The sequence below is a fragment of the Ranitomeya variabilis genome, chromosome 2 (genome assembly GCF_051348905.1).
Source record: "Ranitomeya variabilis isolate aRanVar5 chromosome 2, aRanVar5.hap1, whole genome shotgun sequence".
NCBI lineage: Eukaryota > Metazoa > Chordata > Amphibia > Anura > Dendrobatidae > Ranitomeya > Ranitomeya variabilis.
Genome location: NC_135233.1, coordinates 362,204,679 through 362,225,895, shown reverse-complemented (window position 1 = coordinate 362,225,895; position 21,217 = coordinate 362,204,679). Strand labels below are relative to the sequence as shown.

The following is a 21,217-nucleotide window of genomic DNA, read 5'->3' as shown; positions in this document are numbered from 1 at the left end:
CCCTTATGTATATCATTTATTTATCCTCCCTGCTTGTCGTTATGGCTTCTTATAAGTTAGTGCAGATTTTCAATATTTATAACACTCCCTGGAGGATACATGTACACCACTCTCCATCATCATCGGTCCATCAGTGGCTGGCATTATAAAAACAAGATAAATTGCAGAATATAATACTGAGCAAAACTCTTCAATTTACAGGCCCAAAGTTGTAGTAAAAAAAAGCAATAGTCCATATTTTCATCTCCCACCCCATCCTCCCATGCTAAATCCAAGCTTCGCTTCCCATAAAAGCCAGCAGCCATAATCGTCGACAGGCCACTAATATAGTTTTGAGGGTCTCCACTGTTGGTTGGAAGACTGACGCCATTCTCTGCCATATTTGCGTTCCCATACATTCTCTAAAGCATGGAGGAGATCTAGAAATTGTTGGCATGACCACACGTGGGGTCAAACGTAAGCTGACTCACTGGACTGTGTCCTCCCCAATGTTGGCACTTGAGCCAAGGTGGATGGCTCCTTTTTACGCACCTCACACACTGACTTCCTGCGAGCCTGTACTCCCCTCATGGCTGTCTTGATCTTTCGCCACCCAAGATGGTTTAGCTCGGCTAAGTTAAGAAGGACACAGATGCCACTGACAGCAAACATGAAGACCAGGAAGACTGTCTTCTCGGTTGGCCGAGACACATAGCACTCTACCTCCTTTACGCAAGGGTAGCGGTCACACTCAAAGATGGGTGGCACACTGAAGCCATAAAGAAAGTATTGTCCTGCAAGGAATCCAATCTCTAAAGCATTCCTAAAAAAGACCTGAATGATGTAGAAGCGGGATATGCCCTCTTGACGTTTCACCTTGGGACTTTTCCCTGCTTTCTTGGGTGTGTTCGGGATCTCTTTCACTTCCAAGCAGTCTGGTTCATCCTTGGAGGACATGTCTGGGTTTTGCATTAAGATCCCATTGATGTTTTTCATTCTTCTGTTTTCTCGTGGCAGTTCCTTCTCTAGCAGAGGGTAGAGAAAGGAGTATCTGCGGTCTCTCTGCTTGGCGGACTGATGGACAGAGTATGTAATGAAGCAGAGGCTTGGTGTGCAGACAAGAATTATCTGGAAGACCCAATACCGGATGTGGGAAATTGGGAAAGCTCGATCATAGCAGGCTTGGTTACAGCCGGGTTGAAGGGTGTTGCACATGAACATCGTCTGTTCGTCTTCATAGACCGTCTCCCCAACGATTGCCACAATTAATATGCGGAAAATGACCACTACAGTCAGCAGGATCCTATCGGGAAGAAAAGAAGATAATGAATACTCTACATATATGAAATGGCATAACCAAAGTCTACAGTGAACCTGTCTTGTCATGTACTGGTCAGGAGTGTAACCATGGAAGAGGCATGTGTCATGGTTGCTGAGGGCTAGTAGGGTGCCAACTAGTGATTTGCCTTGGCTAGCATATTTAGATACGTGGCTTGGGGCAGTAAAAGGAATCTTTGTGCCAGGTGAAACAAAGCCTAGATAACTACTCTGCCGTAGACTTAGCCTTTTGACTTTTTCAACAGACATTAAGATACCCAACGAGCAATAAAATGTATAAACATTACATATATAAAAAAAAAAGCAAAAGTAATCAATAGTTGTTATAAGGGGTGGAAAAGCAGACCCCCATCTCCGTCGTGTGGTTTGTACAGGATGACTCTTGTAAGGCCACATTCATCGGAACCATCTTGGTTGCCAATATCAATCATACAGAATTCAGCATTCATTCTATCAGAGCAGTGTATGTCGACACCCACTGATACCGAAGGGTTCGACAGACTGTATGAAGTGTATGTTTGTCGAGGCAGTTAAGGATCTGGCATGACTGATTTCAGACTGCCGATCCTTTTGTTCTCTCAGAGGTAAGCCTCTGCCAAACATGTCTGGCGGTGGCTCTTTTATAGGGAACACAGGAGCCCTTGGCTGAACAATTGCTCCTGTGCATAGGAGAGAAGACCAAGATGGCTGCCAGCTGTACATTTCAGCCAAACCATCGTTTGGTCAACAGTTATCTAATGTGTTTGGCGGCTTAAGAAATGAATTCCTCCATCCTGCCAATTGGGTGGTTCTCAGAGGTAGGTATGTCCAACATGGTGTGTTTGGATAGTGGACACCAAGTTGCACACAGTCTCATTCACAGGAACACACGACTGTTCTTCTGGGCAATTTCCAGACTTTCCTGTTCCAGCAAAACACAGTATACATGGTGGATGGTGTCATAACTAAGGATCCCTGGCCAATGCAAAAAAATGGACAATCATCTGTTCAGATATCCATTATTGTTGCTGACAGCCAGGAGATGATTATAAGAAGCCTGAGGAAGTTGAACAAAATGATTCCAGAAGGCGCATGTCTACACAACGACATGTCGCCATGCAGTGATCGAGTGTGAGCAGTGTAAGAGTTAAAGGAAAACAGAAGTGTAGGGTGATCTACTGGATAGGATCATAGATAATCATTTAGACTTACAGTATCTCCTGTAACAGTTAAATGAAGTTATCAGAAAATGATCTATTTTTTAAAATTATTTTTTGTGTGAACTTTTTTTTTTACATTTTCAGCATATTTTTCCATATTACAATCTGAATTAAAAATAAATAGAAATCTTGCAATTTTCACACTAACTTCCTGTTGTTTCAGAAAATGCACATGTACATTAGCCACAATGACTATACTGTTTTGTATTGAAGCATCTAATGAGCGTGTGCAAAGGTCATTGTGAAGAGAGGGAGCAGGGTCATTTGTGACCAGTTATTGAGATTGGTGGTTCCTGTGTTATCAGCAGTGTACAGAGGTCTTACATGTTATTGTAATTCTGCCACTGCTTAAAAATCTTCATAAACAGACAGGAAGTACAAGTCTCAAATAGCCCCAATGGCTAGTTTGAAAATGGTAAAATTAATATTTTTACTTTTATTTTTTTTTTTAAAGATCGTGATATGAGAAAAATTGAAAAAATTGCCCAAAATTATATGTATAAAAAAAATATGCAAAAGGAAAACCCGATTTAAACCATGGGTCATTTTCTGATGACACATTCCCTTTAAGAGTGCCATTCTTCCGTTATCCTATAAACACCGCACAAGGGAACGGGAGTTGTTTTTCATCTCTCTCCTGGTACAACAGCTAGATATACCGGTACATAATTCTTCATCTTGTAAAAAAAGTAAAAATCTATAGACACCCATGAGACAAATGTGGTGTAATAAATGAAAATGCCTAAAAATCCATATGTGATAATTACACAAATGGATTTTTCAGATAACCAAATTTCATTTTGATGTCAGACATCATCACATACGAGTCATGTCAAACACAAAAATCAAATTTTATGGAGAAAAATAATAGTAATAAGAACAAAACTACGGGACTATTCAACGGTACAAAATATCACTAAGCGCTATATAGCAGCATAGGGTTCTTGTTATTAGGCACTGTATGGTGGTAATATTTAGGTACTATATCTCACTGATCTTTTCCTCCTGCCAACCAAAATATTTCAGATCCTGATAGCTCAGCTGTAGGAGCAAAACAAAATTTAGTATACCCTGATTGTTTCTTAAATTAAGAAGGTAAGCATCAGCCAGGTGCTGCTAATCAAAAGCCCTTGATTAATTGTTCATCACCAAAGCGTGACCACCTCTATAAAAGCAGAAGTTTGGGCAGTTTGCTGGTTTAGTCAGGAGCGGGTTAATGCAATACTAATGAGGAAAGATGTACACTGAGATCTCAGAGAAGCAGTTGTTTATGCTCATGAATATGAGTAGGGTTATAAAGCCATTTCCAAGCAATCTGGAGTCTATCATTCTACAGCAAGAGAGATTATACACACGTGGAAAGCAAGTAAGAAAATTGACAGTCTTCTCATGGGTGGACATGTCAGCAAATTCATACCAAGGTCAGACGGAGTAATGCTCAACGAAATTGCATAAAACCCAAGAGCTACAGCTCAGACTCTAAAGGCCTCAGTTAGCATGTTCAATGTTCACGTTCATGACAGTACAATTAGGAAAAGACAGAACAAGTATGGCTTGTTTGAAAGTGATGCCAGGAATAAGCGCCTTTCTAAAAAAAGAAAGGGATATCACCTATTGTGAATGGTGGATCCAGTGTTATCTACTGTATATAGAGGTGTTATCAGTTATTGTACAGGAGGAAGAGGAGGTGAGCTGTGACATCACCTATTGTGAATGGTGGATCTAGTGTTATCTACTGTATATAGAGGTGTTATCAGCTATTGTACAGGAGGAGGAGGAGGTGAGCTGTGACATCACCTATTGTGAATGGTGGATCCTGTGTTATCTACTGTATATAGAGGTGTTATCAGTTATTGTACAGGAGGAGGAGGAGGTGAGCTGTGACGTCACCTATTGTGAATGGTGGATCCTGTGTTATCTACTGTATATAGAGGTGTTATCAGTTATTGTACAGGAGGAGGAGGTGAGCTGTGACATCACCTATTGTGAATGGTGGATTCTGTGTTATCTACTGTATATAGAGGTGTTATCAGTTATTGTACAGGAGGATGAGGTGATTTGTGACATCACCTATTGTGAATGGTGGATCCTGTGTTATCTACTGTATATAGAGGTGTTATCAGTTATTGTACAGGAGGAGGAGGTGAGCTGTGACATCACCTGTTGTGAATGGTGGATCCTGTGTTATCTACTGTATATAGAAGTGTTATCAGTAATTGTATAGGAGGGGGAGGAAGTGAGCTGTGATGTCACCAATTGTGAATGGTGGATCCTGTATTATCTACTGTATGTAGAGGTGTTATCAGTAATTGTATAGGAGGGGGAGGAGGTGAGCTGTGGCATCACCTATTGTGAGTGGTGGATCCTGTGTTATGTACTGTATATAGAGGTGTTATCAGTCATTGTACAGGAGGAGGAGGTGAACTGTGATATCACCTATTGTGAATGGTAGATCCTGTGTTATCTACTGTATATAGAGGTGTCATAAGTCATTGTACAGGAGGAGGAGGTGAGCTGTGATATCACCTACTGTGAATGGTGGATCCTGTGTTATCTACTGTATATAGAGGTGTTATCAGTCACTGTACAGGAGGAGGAGGTGAGCTGTGATATCACTTATTGGGAATGGTGGATCCTGTGTTATCTACTGTATATAGAGGTGTTATCAGTCATTGTACAGGAGGAGGAGGTGAGCTGTGACATCAGCTATTGTGAAAGGTGGATCCTGTGTTATCTACTGTATATAGAGGTGTTATCAGTCATTGTAAAAGGAGGAGGAGGTAAGCTGTGACCACCTATTGTGTATGGTGGATTCTGTGTTATCTACTGTATATAGAGGTGTTATCAGTCATTGTACAGGAGGAGGAGGAGGTGAACTGATCACCTATTGTGAATGGTGGATTCTGTGTTATCTACTGTATATAGAGGTGTCATAAGTCATTGAACAGGAGGAGGAGGAGGTGAGCTGTGACATCGCACATTGTGATTGGTAAATCTATATACAGCAGTTACCTCTTACTTTTCATTGCAGTCCTGTCTGTCATGATAACGAGGCTGCTAAAAAGTGATCTTAACAGAAAAGGAATTATGAATTAAGCTTAAAGCCTCGCTCACACTGGAGTATAACACGGCCGAGTGCTATCTGTGTGTTTTACTCATCCCAATGTTACACTATGAGGCAGCGCAGATCTGTGATTATCTGCTATTATTTTATTGAGAAAACAATCGCATCGTGCAGTGAGTGCATCTGATAATCAGGTCACATGCACCCATACAAGACTGTGGGTGTGTGTGAAACATCAGACTGCACTCAGATGTCATCTGACTGCAGTACGATGTACTCTCACAGGGATAATGGAAAAGATGGAGAAATTACTTTCTCCGTCGTCTCCACACCTGTGCTGCGATTCCCTCATGTGAGAGAATGAGATCACACTCACATGACAGGCGGACACTCAGATCGCACTTGAATGACACTCGGACACTCAGATCACACTCGGATGAACTATTTGGACACTCAGATGACACACAGATCACAGTCGTACACTCAGGTCACACTCAGATGACACTCAGATGACACTCGGACACTCAGATGATACTCGGATGACACTCAGATTACATTCAGATGGCACTCACATCACACTCAGATGACACTCTCTGACACACAGATCACACTCAGATGACACTCTCTGACACACAGATCACACTCAGATAACACTTGGAAACTCAGATGACACTCAGATCACACTCGTATGATACTCGGACACTCATGATACTCAGATGACACTCAGATTACACTCAGATCACACTCAGATCACACTCGGACACTCAGATGACACTTGGACACTCAGATCACAATCAGATGACACTCGGACACTCATTATATTCAGATAACACTCACATTACAATCAGATGACACTCAGATGACACTCTCTGACACTCAGATCACACTCGAACACTCAGATGATACTCGGACACTCAGATCACACTCATATGACACTCAGACACTCAGATCACACGCAGATGACACTCGGACACTCATGATACTCGGATGATACTCGGATGACACTCTCTGACACTCAGATGACACTCGGACACTCAGATGACACTCGGACACTCATGATACTCGTGCAGCGCCCCAGAGTCCTGGTCGTTGCAGTACTGTGGCTCCGCCACTATGGGGAGCTATGGTGCGTCTGATGGCACTGAAGGAGTTCATCTGATCAGGTATCACAGACACCAATACATTTCACAGCCGGGCCTCCGGGGGGAGCTAAGGGTTCTATTCACTAGGCCACTCCCCACCATAGTGGGTAAACTGGGGGTCAGGCAGGAAGTTAGTCAGAAAGCTGACTGGGTTGGAACCAGGCAACACCTTGTGGCAGAGGGTGTTGTGGGGGAAGATACAGTAGGGTCTCTGTCAGGGGTGGGATCCTGACAGAGGCTTGGCAACTTGAACGAACGTAACGGGACCGTGCCTGCTCAGGATAGCGGCGGTGCCCAAGGAAGGACCAGAAGCGAGATAGATTGTGCTGAGTGAGAAACGAGATCAAGGCAATAAGGAGAATACCAGTAGGGGTCGTGCTGTAAGACCGAGGCAACACCCTACTGAGGCGCACTACCGGTGGCCGGAACGCCGAGGGAGTATTACAACATCCAGCTTCAAGCGATACTCTAAACAGCGGCAGGACAGTCAGTCTAAGGCGGGCTGTCTCACTTAAATCACCTATGCAGTCTTGGGGGGCAACTTGTGGAGAGGGGCGACTCTAGGGTCCCGGAAGAGCTCCGAGCCTACCCGTCAAACGGGTGCCGTCCCAACCAGAACATCAGGGAGGGACGGAGGATTAGCAGAACATCATCTAATCGAGTTGTGAGGGAACTTAAGAAACAGACACAACAGTTGTGGGGACTTTCCGTAAGCACAGCAGGGAAGGACCGCAACACATAGCGCTAGAAGGAAGGCACAGATTTCCACCTGCTAAGAGAACTCTGGAGGTGCCATTGGACCGGCCGGACTTGCGCAGCCTGGTTATCCAGATTCTGGACTGATGACCCAGAGATCTTCAGTAAAGAGGTAAAGAGACTGCAACTTGGTGTCCTCGTTATTTACTGCACCGCACCACTACAGCTTCACCACCATCATCCGTCATACTTATTCACTGTACGCCCCTCGGCAGGGTCACGGACCGGGCCTAGCCACCGTGACAACCCCAGAGCAGAGACTCAGAGGCCCGGTACCGGGTATCCCCTCGGCCCTGCGGCAGTGGGGGTGCTACAACTTGGCGTCACGAACAGGATCCACTTAAGCCTGAAGAATTAGGTCATGTGTGCCTTGGAACTGTGATTTATTGTGCTTGGAACTGTACTTTATTGCAAAGACTGTGCTGTGCCACTTGCCGCCAAAATCCGCCGCCATTACAGCGCTGAGGAGAGCGCAGGAGAAGAAGAGGGGCGTGGAGTGGGCGTAGACAAGCTGGAGAGCGCGAAGGACAATGGCCGCCCAGTCTAAATATTTCTGTGTCCTGAGGACGTGTCCGTCAACAGCCGAGGTCCGCCTCCTGATCTTGTTTGGAGGGTGGAGACCATGGAGATGGGGCCGCCCACGAAAGAGACCACGGGAAGAGGACACTGGAGAAGAAGCGAAAATGGCGACACTAGGAACACCGCATGGGAATGACCAGACTCGGCGAGAGGCTGTACAACCTGATGCAGCCCAGGATACGCCGTCACTGCGAGAGCTGACCCTTGCAGAGCCAGCGATGGGCCGACCTCCCCGGCCGCCGTCCGAAGAGTGCGTGGCCGCAGCTGAAGCCCGGCGGATAGCCTACCGCTTGGAAGCCGATGCCCGCGTGATCGCTCGGCTGGGCCAGCCTACGGAGGTCCGCCTGTCTCCAGTGTCCCCTGCCTCCTCCATCCAGGCCGCGGCAGAGTGTGAGCTGCGCGCATCGGGCCTGAGGATCCTACCGGAGGCCGAACACCTGCGGCGCCTCATGGCAGCCTGGCGGAACAGACCTCAGCCTGCCACTCAGGTTGATCTAACCAGTGTGGAAGAAACCCCACCGTCCCACTGGGGTGTGGTGGTCTCCTTTAACTCCCGACATGGGAAGGGAGTTATCCAAGAGATCGGGGAGCCACTGCAGGTCCGCGTTGACCGTGAAGAAGTCGAGCCCTGTGGAGGAAGGTATGACGCCGACCTGGAACCTGGCAATGCCGTGACCTACACCCGGTGGAAGAGGGAAGCGGGTGGAACAGGTTGGATAGCTCGGGGTGTCCAGCGGTGCGTCGCCCTGGAGGCTGCTACCGGAACGATGGAAGATGAGCCTTCTGCAGAGAAGAAGCCGGAACCAGCCCCCAAGGAATCTCAGGAGGTCCGGGTCCACCGCGTGCCTCTGGGTCGCGCTCGCCCACAAGCAAGGAGGGCATCCCGGCGTGGGATCCTGTCGCTGCTGGTGCCAGGACTGGCCCTTGTTACCCCAAGGCGACCCGTTGGCCGGGTGAGGCCTGGAAGGAGACCGTTCCCTGCACAAGAAGACTGAGTAAGCATGAATGCTTTATTAATGTAAATAGTTCCTTTAACTGTTCGTTGTCTGCTACGTTGCTGCTAAACCCGTTCAGGGTTAACTCTTAAAGGGATCCCTTTGTTGACCCGGGATCCCTATTGTTTTGTTTATTTTTCTGAGCTTTTTGCACAAGTTTCCAGAACTGCCGCAATCATGAACAGTGCATGATACAAACTTTTTGTAAATAGTTTGCACCTTATTAAAGGTGCTCCCTACTGGTTTTACTTCAAAAAGGACTCTTTGTGAAGATACCACACTGGAACCTTTGCTGAGTATGGACTGGTAGCTTGAGAAGACATGCTACCTCATAGAGACTTGGTCCCCTCTTAAAGGGGACGTTCGTGTGTTGCACTTGGAGAATAGTATTGCTTTAAGACTGAGAGATAGCAATAATGTTTTGATGAAAAGAAAGTGATGATAATGTTTACATGAGAAAGTTATATGTATCCAACTAGTTAATTGTAAAGAAATGCTGATAATGTTCCCTGAAAGAAAGTAAGAGCTAGAAGAAGGATGCAGTAGGCCCGTAGGGGTAGATGTAGTGTCCAGCATACATGTCAGTAAGAAGATAATAAGAAGGTTTAATGTTACATAGAAAATGTTTGATAATGTTGATAGACAACGAGGATAGAAGGTGAACCCTGAGTCCTCCTAGGAGCCATGTAGAGATGGCTCAGTGCTCTTAAACTGAAAGTAATGTTATGTTCTATACTGTGTATAGTAGTTGAAAAGACAGAAGGCTCGGGCTGAAAGGAGCGGTCCTGTAAGAAAGGAGAGGCAGTAGGTCTGGTGCCGTTAGGACAGGCGGTCCTGCAAATTTAACCCCTTCCCGACATCTGACGTACTATCCCGTCGAGGTGGGGTGGGCCCCCATGACCGCCGACGGGATAGTACGTCATACGCGATCGGCCGCGCTCACGGGGGGAGCGCGGCCGATCGCGGCCGGGTGTCGGCTGCATATCGCAGCTGACATCCGGCACTATGTGCCAGGAGCGGTCACGGACCGCCCCCGGCACATTAACCCCCGGCACACCGCGATCAAACATGATCGCGATGTGCCGGCGGTGCAGGGAAGCATCGCGCAGGGAGGGGGCTCCCTGCGGGCTTCCCTGAGACGATCGGTACAAGGTGATGTACTCACCTCGTACCGAACGTCTTCTCCCTGCAGGCCCCGGATCCAAAATGGCCGAGGGGCTGTATCCGGGTCCTGCAGGGAGCACTTCCGGGTCGGAGCAGGCTGCAGATGAAAGCTGCAGCCTGCACGGCTGTAAGTGAGATCGGAGATCTCACAGAGTGCTGTGCACACTGTGAGATCAGCGATCTGTAATGTCCCCCCCTGGGACAAAGTAAAAAAGTAAAAAAAAAAATTCCCACATGTGTAAAAAAAATAAAAAAAAATTCCTAAATAAATAATAATAAAAAAAAAAATATTATTCCCATAAATACATTTCTTTATCTAAAAAAAACAAACAAAAACAATAAAAGTACACATATTTAGTATCGCCGCGTCCGTACCGACCCAACCTATAAAACTGCCCCACTAGTTAACCCCTTCAGTAAACGCCGTAAGAAAAAAAAAAAAAAAACGAGGCAAAAAACAACGCTTTATTACCATACCGCCGAACAAAAAGTGGAATAACACGCGATCAAAAAGACGGATATAAATATCCATGGTACCGCTGAAAACGTCATCTTGTCCCGCAAAAAACGAGCCGCCATACAGCATCATCAGCAAAAAAATAAAAAAGTTATAGTCCTCAGAATAAAGCGATGCCAAAATAATTATTTTTTCTATAAAATAGTTTTTATCGTATAAAAGCGTCAAAACATAAAAAAATGATATAAATGAGGTATCGCTGTAATCGTACTGACCCGACGAATAAAACTGCTTTATCAATTTTACCAAGCGCAGAACGGTATAAACGCCTCTCCCAAAAGAAATTCATGAATAGCTGGTTTTTGGTTATTCTGCCTCACAAAAATCGGAATAAAAAGTGATAAAAAATGGTCACGTGTCCGAAAATGTTACCAATAAAAACGTCAACTCGTCCCGCAAAAAACAAGACCTCACATGACTCTGTGGACCAAAATGTGGAAAAATTCTAGGTCTCAAAATGTGGAGACGCAAAAACTTTTTTGCTATAAAAAGCGTCTTTTAGTCTGGTTTCACACTTGCGTTTTTATCTGCATGCGTTTTTTTAAAAAACCACGTGTGAAAAAATGCATGTAAACGCGGTAAAACGCATGCGTTTTTATAGAAAAACACAAGAAAACAAGAAAAAAACAAAAAACCCTAACCCTACCCCTAACCCTACCCCTAACCTGAAATACGTGGCACTGAAATACGTGGCACTGAAATATACGTTTATATACGTATATAAGTGCCACGATATTTCAGAGGCCACGTATTTAAGTGCCACGTATTTAAGTGCCACGTATTTAAGTGCCACGTATTTCAGTGCCACGTATTTCAGTGCCACGTATTTACGTGCCACGTATTTACGTGCCACGTATTTACGTGCCACGTATTTTTCAGTGCCTGAAATACGTGGCACTGAAATACGTGGCACTGAAATATCGTGGCACTTAAATACGTGGCACTTAAATACGTGGCACTGAAATATCGTGGCACTGAAATACGTGGCACTTAAATACGTGGCACTGAAATACGTGGCACTGAAATACGTGGCACTTAAATACGTGGCACTTAAATACGTGGCACTTAAATACGTGGCACTTAAATACGTGGCACTTAAATACGTGGCACTTAAATACGTGGCACTTAAATACGTGGCACTTAAATACGTGGCACTTAAATACGTGGCACTGAAATACGTGGCACTGAAATACGTGGCACTTAAATACGTGGCACTTAAATACGTGGCACTTAAATACGTGGCACTTAAATACGTGGCACTTAAATACGTGGCACTTAAATACGTGGCACTTAAATACGTGGCACTGAAATACGTGGCACTGAAATACGTGGCACTTAAATACGTGGCACTTAAATACGTGGCACTTATATACGTGGCACTTATGACTGTCAGAAAATGTTCAGTAAACGGTTAGGGGTGAGGTTAGGGGTAGGGTTTCAGGTAGAATTGGGGAGTTTCCACTGTTCAGGCACATCAGGGGCTCTCCAAACGCGACATGGCGTCCAATCTCAATTCCAGCCAATTCTGCGTTGAAAAAGTAAAACGGTGCTCCTTCCCTTCCGAGCTCTCCCGTGCGTCCAAAAAGGGGTTTACCCCAACATATGGGGTATCAGCGTACTAGGGACAAATTGAACAACAACTTCTGGGGTCCAAGTTCTCTTGTTATCCTTGGGAAAATAAAAATTTGGGGGGCTAAAAATCATTTTTGTGGGAAAAAAAATATGTTTTATTTTCACGGCTCTGCGTTGTAAACTGTAGTGAAACACTTGGGGGTTCAAAGTTCTCACAACACATCTAGATAAGTTCCTTGGGAGGTCTAGTTTCCAATATGGGGTCACTTGTGGGGGGTTTGTACTATTTGGGTACATCAGGGGCTCTGCAAATGCAACGTGACGCCTGCAGACCAGTCCATTTAAGTCTGCATTCCAAATGGCGCTCCTTCCCTTCCGAGCTCTGTCATGCGCCCAAACAGTGGTTCCCCCCCACATAGGGGGTATCAGCGTACTCAGGACAAATTGGACAACAACTTTTAGGGTCCAATTTATCCTGATACCCTTGTGAAAATACAAAACTGGGGGCTAAAAAATCATTTTTGTGGAAAAAAACATAATTTTTATTTTCACGGCTCTGCGTTATAAACTGTAGTAAAACACTTGGGGGTTCAAAGTTCTCACAACACATCTAGATAAGTTCCTTGGGGGGTCTAGTTTCCAATATGGGGTCACTTGTGGGGGGTTTGTACTGTTTGGGTACATCAGGGGCTCTGCAAATGCAACGTGATGCCTGCAGACCAATCCATTTAAGTCTGCATTCCAAATGGCGCTCCTTCCCTTCCGAGCTCTGTCATGCGCCCAAACAGTGGTTCCCCCCCACATAGGGGGTATCAGCGTACTCAGGACAAATTGGACAACAACTTTTAGGGTCCAATTTATCCTGATACCCTTGTGAAAATACAAAACTAGGGGCTAAATTTCATTTTTGTGAAAAAAAAAAAAAAAAATTATTTTCACGGCTCTGCGTTATAAACTGTAGTGAAACACTTGGGGGTTCAAAGTTCTCACAACACATCTAGATAAGTTCCTTGGGGGGTCTAGTTTCCAATATGGGGTCACTTGTGGGGGGTTTGTACTGTTTGGGTACATCAGGGGCTCTGCAAATGCAACGTGACGCCTGCAGACCAATCCATTTAAGTCTGCATTCCAAATGGCGCTCCTTCCCTTCCGAGCTCTGTCATGCGCCCAAACAGTGGTCCCCCCCCACAAATGGGGTATCAGCGTACTCCAGACAAATTGGACAACAACTTTTGGGGTCCAATTTATCCTGATACCCTTGTGAAAATACAAAACTGGGGGCTAAAAAATCATTTTTGTGAAAAAAAAAAAAAAATTTATTTTCACGGCTCTGCGTTATAAACTGTAGTGAAACACTTGGGGGTTCAAAGCTCTCAAAACACATCTAGATAAGTTCCTTAGGGGGTCTACTTTCCAAAATGGTGTCACTTGTGGGGGGGTTTAATGTTTAGGCACATCAGGGGCTCTCCAAACGCAACATGGCATCCCATCTTAATTCCAGTCAATTTTGCATTGAAAAGTAAAATAGCGCTTCTTCCCTTCTGAGCTCTGCTATGCGCCCAAACAATGGTTTACACCCACATATGGGGTATCGTCGTACTCAGGACAAATTGCACAACAACTTTTGTGGTCTAATTTCTTCTCTTACCCTTGGGGAAATAAAAAAATGGGGGTGAAAAGATCATTTTTGTGAAAAAATATGATTTTTTATTTTTACGGCTCTGCATTATAAACTTCTGTGAAGCACTTGTTGGGTCAAAGTGCTCACCACACATCTAGATAAGTTCCTTAGGGGGTCTACTTTCCAAAATGGTGTCATTCGTGGGGGGTTTCAATGTTTAGGCACATTAGGGGCTCTCCAAACGCAACATGGCGTCCCATCTCAATTCCAGTCAATTTTGCATTGAAAAGTCAAATGGCGCTCCTTCCCTTCTGAGCTCTGCCCTGCGCCCAAACAATGGTTTACACCCACATATGGGGTATCAGTGTACTCAGGACAAATTGCACAACAATTTTTGGGGTCCAATTTCTTCTCTTACCCTTGGGAAAATAAAAAATTGGGGGTGAAAAGATCATTTTTTGTGAAAAAATATGATTTTTTATTTTTACGGCTCTGCATTATAAACTTCTGTAAAGCACTTGTTGGGTCAAAGTGCTCACCACACATCTAGATAAGTTCCTTAGGGGGTCTACTTTCCAAAATGGTGTCACTTGTTAGGGGTTTCAATGTTTAGGCACATCAAGGGCTCTCGAAATGCAACATGGCGTCCCATCTCAATTCCAGTCAATTTTGCATTGAAAAGTCAAATGGCGCTCCTTCCCTTCCGAGCTCTGCCCTGCGCCCAAACAATGGTTTACACCCACATATGGGGTATCAGCGTACTCAGGACAAATTGCACAACAATTTTTGGGGTCCAAATTCTTCTCTCACCCTTGGGAAAATAAAAAATTGGGGGTGAAAAGATCATTTTTGTGAAAAAATATGATTTTTTATTTTTACGGCTCTGCATTATAAACTTCTGTAAAGCACTTGTTGGGTCAAAGTGCTCACCACACATCTAGATAAGTTCCTTAGGGGGTCTACTTTCCAAAATGGTGTCACTTGTTAGGGGTTTCAATGTTTAGGCACATCAGGGGCTCTCCAAATGCAACATGGCGTCCCATCTCAATTCCAGTCAATTTTGCATTGAAAAGTCAAATGGCGCTCCTTTGCTTCCAAGCTCTGCCATGCGCCCAAACTGTGGTTTACCCCCACATATGGGGTATCAGCGTACTCAGGACAAATTGTACAACAACTTTTGGGGTCTATTTTCTCCTGTTACCCTTGGTAAAATAAAACAAATTGGAGCTGAAATAAATTTTGTGTGAAAAAAAGTTAAATGTTCATTTTTATTTAAACATTCCAAAAATTCCTGTGAAACACCTGAAGGGTTAATAAACTTCTTGAAAGTGGTTTTGAGTACCTTGAGGGGTGCAGTTTTTAGAATGGTGTCACACTTGGGTATTTTCTATCATATAGACCCGTCAAAATGACTTCAAATGAGATGTGGTCCCTAAAAAAAAATGGTGTTGTAAAAATGAGAAATTGCTGGTCAACTTTTAACCCTTATAACTCCGTCACAAAAAAAAATTTTGGTTCCAAAATTGTGCTGATGTAAAGTAGACATGTGGGAAATGTTATTTATTAAGTATTTTGTGTGACATATGTCTGTGATTTAAGGGCATAAAAATTCAAAGTTGGAAAATTGCGAAATTTTCAAAATTTTCGCCAAATATTCGTTTTTTTCACAAATAAACGCAAGTTATATCGAAGAAATTTTACGACTAACATGAAGTACAATATGTCACGAGAAAACAATGTCAGAATCGCCAAGATCCGTTGAAGCGTTCCAGAGTTATAACCTCATAAAGGGACAGTGGTCAGAATTGTAAAAATTGGCCCGGTCATTAACGTGGAAACCACCCTTGGGGGTGAAGGGGTTAAAGAAGGAGAATGTAAAAGTTAAGTTGCCTTATAATGTGATTATAAGAAGGTCTTTAGTGGATTCAGAGTGTACGTCCTTAAAGGCAATGTTAAATTATTGTTCAACAATTTTGCACTTAGTAGAATACCCGGTTGGGTAAAAGAAAGTTATTTATAGCATGTTGCTATGATATTTAACCATGTTTGTAACGTTCAAGTGTCCTCACCTCCCATAAAGGGAAGCTCTGTTTACATATACTTATTGTTATTGCACTCAACAAAATTGTATGTCTTTTTGCTAACTTGTATTGTTTTCTTCTCAGTCCCGGAGTACTGTGTTTAACCAGGGGGGAGTGCAGCGCCCCAGAGTCCTGGTCGTTGCAGTACTGTGGCTCCGCCACTATGGGGAGCTATGGTGCATCTGATGGCACTGAAGGAGTTCATCTGATCAGGTATCACAGACACCAATACATTTCACAGCCGGGCCTCCGGGAAAAGCTAAGGGTTCTATTCACTAGGCCACTCCCCACCATAGTGGGTAAACTGGGGGTCAGGCAGGAAGTTAGTCAGAAAGCTGACTGGGTTGGAACCAGGCAACACCTTGTGGCAGAGGGTGTTGTGGGGGAAGATACAGTAGGGTCTCTGTCAGGGGTGGGATCCTGACAGAGGCTTGGCAACTTGAACGAACGTAACGGGACCGTGCCTGCTCAGGATAGCGGCGGTGCCCAAGGAAGGACCAGAAGCGAGATAGATTGTGCTGAGTGAGAAACGAGATCAAGGCAATAAGGAGAATACCAGTAGGGGTCGTGCTGTAAGACCGAGGCAACACCCTACTGAGGCGCACTACCGGTGGCCGGAACGCCGAGGGAGTATTACAACATCCAGCTTCAAGCGATACTCTAAACAGCGGCAGGACAGTCAGTCTAAGGCGGGCTGTCTCACTTAAATCACCTATGCAGTCTTGGGGGGCAACTTGTGGAGAGGGGCGACTCTAGGGTCCCGGAAGAGCTCCGAGCCTACCCGTCAAACGGGTGCCGTCCCAACCAGAACATCAGGGAGGGACGGAGGATTAGCAGAACATCATCTAATCGAGTTGTGAGGGAACTTAAGAAACAGACACAACAGTTGTGGGGACTTTCCGTAAGCACAGCAGGGAAGGACCGCAACACATAGCGCTAGAAGGAAGGCACAGATTTCCACCTGCTAAGAGAACTCTGGAGGTGCCATTGGACCGGCCGGACTTGCGCAGCCTGGTTATCCAGATTCTGGACTGATGACCCAGAGATCTTCAGTAAAGAGGTAAAGAGACTGCAACTTGGTGTCCTCGTTATTTACTGCACCGCACCACTACAGCTTCACCACCATCATCCGTCATACTTATTCACTGTACGCCCCTCGGCAGGGTCACGGACCGGGCCTAGCCACCGTGACAACCCCAGAGCAGAGACTCAGAGGCCCGGTACCGGGTATCCCCTCGGCCCTGTGGCAGTGGGGGCGCTACACTCGGACACTCAGATCACACTCATATGACACTCAGATCACACGCAGATGACACTCGGACGCTCATGATACTCGGATGACACTCAGATAACACTCTCTGACACTCAGATGACACTCGGACACTCAGATCACACTCAGATCACACACGGACACTCAGATCACACACAGATGACACTCGGACACTCATGATACTCGGATGACACTCAGATTACACTAAGATGACACTCTCTAACACTCAGATCACACTCAGATGACACTCGGACACTCAGATCACACACAGATTACACTCGGACACTCATGATACTCGGATGACACTCAGATTACACTAAGATGACACTCTCTAACACTCAGATCACACTCAGATGACACTCGGACACTCAGATCACTCACACTCAGATGACTCTCGGACACTCAGATGACATTTGGACATTCATCTCACACTCGGACATTCAGATGACACTGACAGAGCTTGAGCTGAGGGCAATTTGCATAATCCGCCTGATTCTCTGCAAGAGAGAATACGGTCGTGTGAGTGAGCCCTAGTAGTGTGAAAATTGTACTTTTTTTTTTAAAATAGTGATGTATAACATTTTAAAAAAGTAAAAAAAAAATTAACTTAAAAAACAGGATTTTAAAAATAGATGATTTTCTGATGACACATTCCCTGTAAGTACAAGGTAAGATGTCTGTCTCATGTATCATCACTATGCACTCCATACCCCCATGAGCGGAGCGCTATGTGCCGCACAGCCGCTTCCTCATTATAATTGTTAATTTGATTAAATATTTGATTAATCCCTAAAATAAAACCGCACGGGCATATTGAAAAAGAACGCGATTTATCCAGACGTCTATGTCTTAAAACAAATGAGCTTATATCATTACCTCTTCCTTTCCCTTTCTGTAGTGGTAACAGCAGGGGATTGCTTTATTAACCCTTGGTCGGCCGTTAGAGTAATCCAGTGCGGAGAGTGCACGGAGCGCGTGCTGCCAGAGGATGGCGTTCCCTGCAGCATGGCAACACTTGTCGGCAGCTTGTGAGGCTCCCAGAGCCATAGGGCAAGATGACAATGTTTTCGGCAATCTCACCCGTGATAACTCGGTTGTCACATTGCGTCATGTTAATATGACTGATGGAAAAAAAATGGCGCCGTGATGACTTACACAACTATGGTCAGATAGTAGAAATCCCTATATAAAGCCCCATCTTACATGCAGAGGAATTCATTTCCCTTTATTGGAAAACTCTATCCACATTTAATAGGGGTATTCTCACATTGGTGGGGTCATCATGACCGCTGTCTCGGAGAGCGGGGTCTGAAATGCCCCATTGCTGTCCGACACCTTTTCGTTCATTTTCCTGAGGATTTTCTGGTGGTAGTGGAGCACAGAATCGGCAATCTCTGGCAGTCCACAGCACTACTTTCTGATGGGGCATTTCAGGGCCCCATTTTCGGGATCGGTGGGAGTCCCAGTGCTTGTTCCCCCAGCGATCAGTCAGTTAGCACCTAACCTTTCAATATGTAGTAACATTATAATGGTGGGAATGACCTTTAAGGGCTCATTTACACTTGTAAGAGAAAAAACGGTCCGTAATCTGGACCGAAAAAAACGGATGCAGCGTAGGCGATTGTCATGCGAGTGTCATGCGTGTGCAATGCGATTTTTTAATTGCACCATCCGTTTAACATCTGTATGCAATCTGTTTTTTTCTCTGCAACTATTTTTATACAGTCATTTACAGGACCATTTACAGTGTTCTATGCCATCGAATGGTAATGAATCCGTAAAAAACGGACGGAATACGGATGGTCCGTATTCCATGCGTTTTTTTTCTCGCACCCATTGACTTGCATTGGCGAGACTCGCAGCAATACGCAGCATGCTGCGATTTTTTTCTCTAGTCCGATTTCGGCAGAGAAAAAAATCGCAAATGAAAAGACACCTATTGAATAACATTGGTCTGAGTGCAATCCGATTTTTTCCTCGCAAGTGGTAATGAGCCCTAATACTGAGAGTGGAAACTTCACCCTTTTCTGGAGACAGAACTAAAACGTGCCGACTACATCACACTAGCTGTGGGGACTAGCAACCTAGCATAAGAATTGCTCGACGACTCCATGGCCAGAGGTAGACCTCCGATTCAGCAGCACAGAGACCGTGCATCTAAAATATTTATAGGGACTGTTGTACACATGTATAATATTACACATGTATAATATCGCTATACTGTACACACATTATACCACTATGTACTATACTCAGATATAATACTGTTATATGCTATACAGATATCATATATGTCTTACATATGTATAATATCGCTATACACTGTACATAATATTGCTATACACTGTACACACATAATACCACTATAAACCGATAGCGAAAACGAAGGAGCAATAGATCCTCAGTAGTAATAGCATGACAAATTTTTATTTGAATTAAAGATAGGAGATAATAAACAATTCAGACACAGAAGTACAATAACAGTGGGACATAAAGAGAGAACACTAAAAAACAGACATACTGTAAACGCCAGTGGTAACCGGGCACATCAGGAATATGTATCAGTTATAACAGTATATCAGTATAGGAAGACGATATATGAAACTGATATGTCCAGTAAAAATCTCTCTCTATATATCTATCTATCACAAAATACTCAGGCACAGGTATCAAGTAGAAAGTGCTGATGTAATACCAGAAATGGCCTTTAAAAAATGCCAAAAAATTCTAATGAAATATTCTAATAAGTTAAGGTCACTGGCATTACAATGAAAAGACCATCAGGTTAAATCACAGTATCATAGTGGGGTGCTCAGATACATCGTCATGAGTCATGACCTGCCGACGAAGATGCAGAGGCGGTGAAACGCGCGTCGAGGTGCGTCATAGTAGACTATATACCCCATCTACTATGGCTACAGGTGTCTTTATTAAATGATCTCTTTACATATTATGCCATGACTCATGACTTGATGGATCTGAGCACTCCACTATGATACTGTGACTTAACCTGATGGTCTTTTCATTGTAATGCCAGTGACCTTATTAGAATATTTCATTAGAATTTTTTGGCATTTTTTCAAGGCCATTTCTAGTATTATATCAGCACTTTCTACTTGATACCTGTGCCTGAGTATTTTTTCATAGATAGATATATATAGAGATATTTTTACTGGACATATCAGTTTCATATATCATCTTCCTCTACTGATATACTGTTATAACTGATACATATTCCTGATGTGCCCGGTTACCACTGGGGTTTATGTCTGTTTTTTAGTTTTCTCTCTTTATGTCCCACTGTTATTGTACTTCTGTGTCTGAATTGTTATTTGTTATCTCCTATATTTAATTCAAATAAAAATTTGTCATTTTATTACTATCGATGATCTATTGCTCCTAAGTTTTCGCTATCGGTTTCAGTGATTTATGTATGAAGGGATCATTGCATTGAATTAATAATAATAATAATTACCCATGAGGAATTTTATTGGTTCTACATAATACCACTATGTACTATGCTCACATATAATACTGCTATATAAAATACAGATATCACTATATGTCTTACACATGTATAATATCGCTATACACTGTACACACATAATACCACTATGTACTATGCTCATATATAATACTGCTATATACTATACAGATATCACTATATGTCTTACACATGTATAATATCGCTATACACTGTACACACATAATACCACTATGTACTATGCTCACATATAATACTGCTATATACTATACAGATAGCACTATATGTCTTACACATGTATAATATCGCTATACACTGTACACACATAATACCACTATGTAATATGCTCACATATAATACTGCTATATACTATACAGATATCACTATATGTCTTACACATGTATAATATCACTATACACTGTACACACATGATACCACTATGTACTATGCTCACAT

The 21,217-nt window shown here is 43.8% G+C and overlaps 1 protein-coding gene across 1 annotated transcript in view; it reads right to left on the bottom strand.

The window, feature by feature from the left end:
• Nucleotides 1-21,217, bottom strand: part of LOC143805945 (gap junction delta-2 protein-like) — a 62,529-nt gene continuing 41,312 nt past the window's right edge. Inside the window, exon 2 of the mRNA XM_077285712.1 lies at nt 1-1,282. Within this exon, the coding sequence (XP_077141827.1) occupies nt 451-1,282 (832 nt within the window). The 3' untranslated portion in view covers nt 1-450. The remainder of the gene's footprint in view (nt 1,283-21,217) is intronic.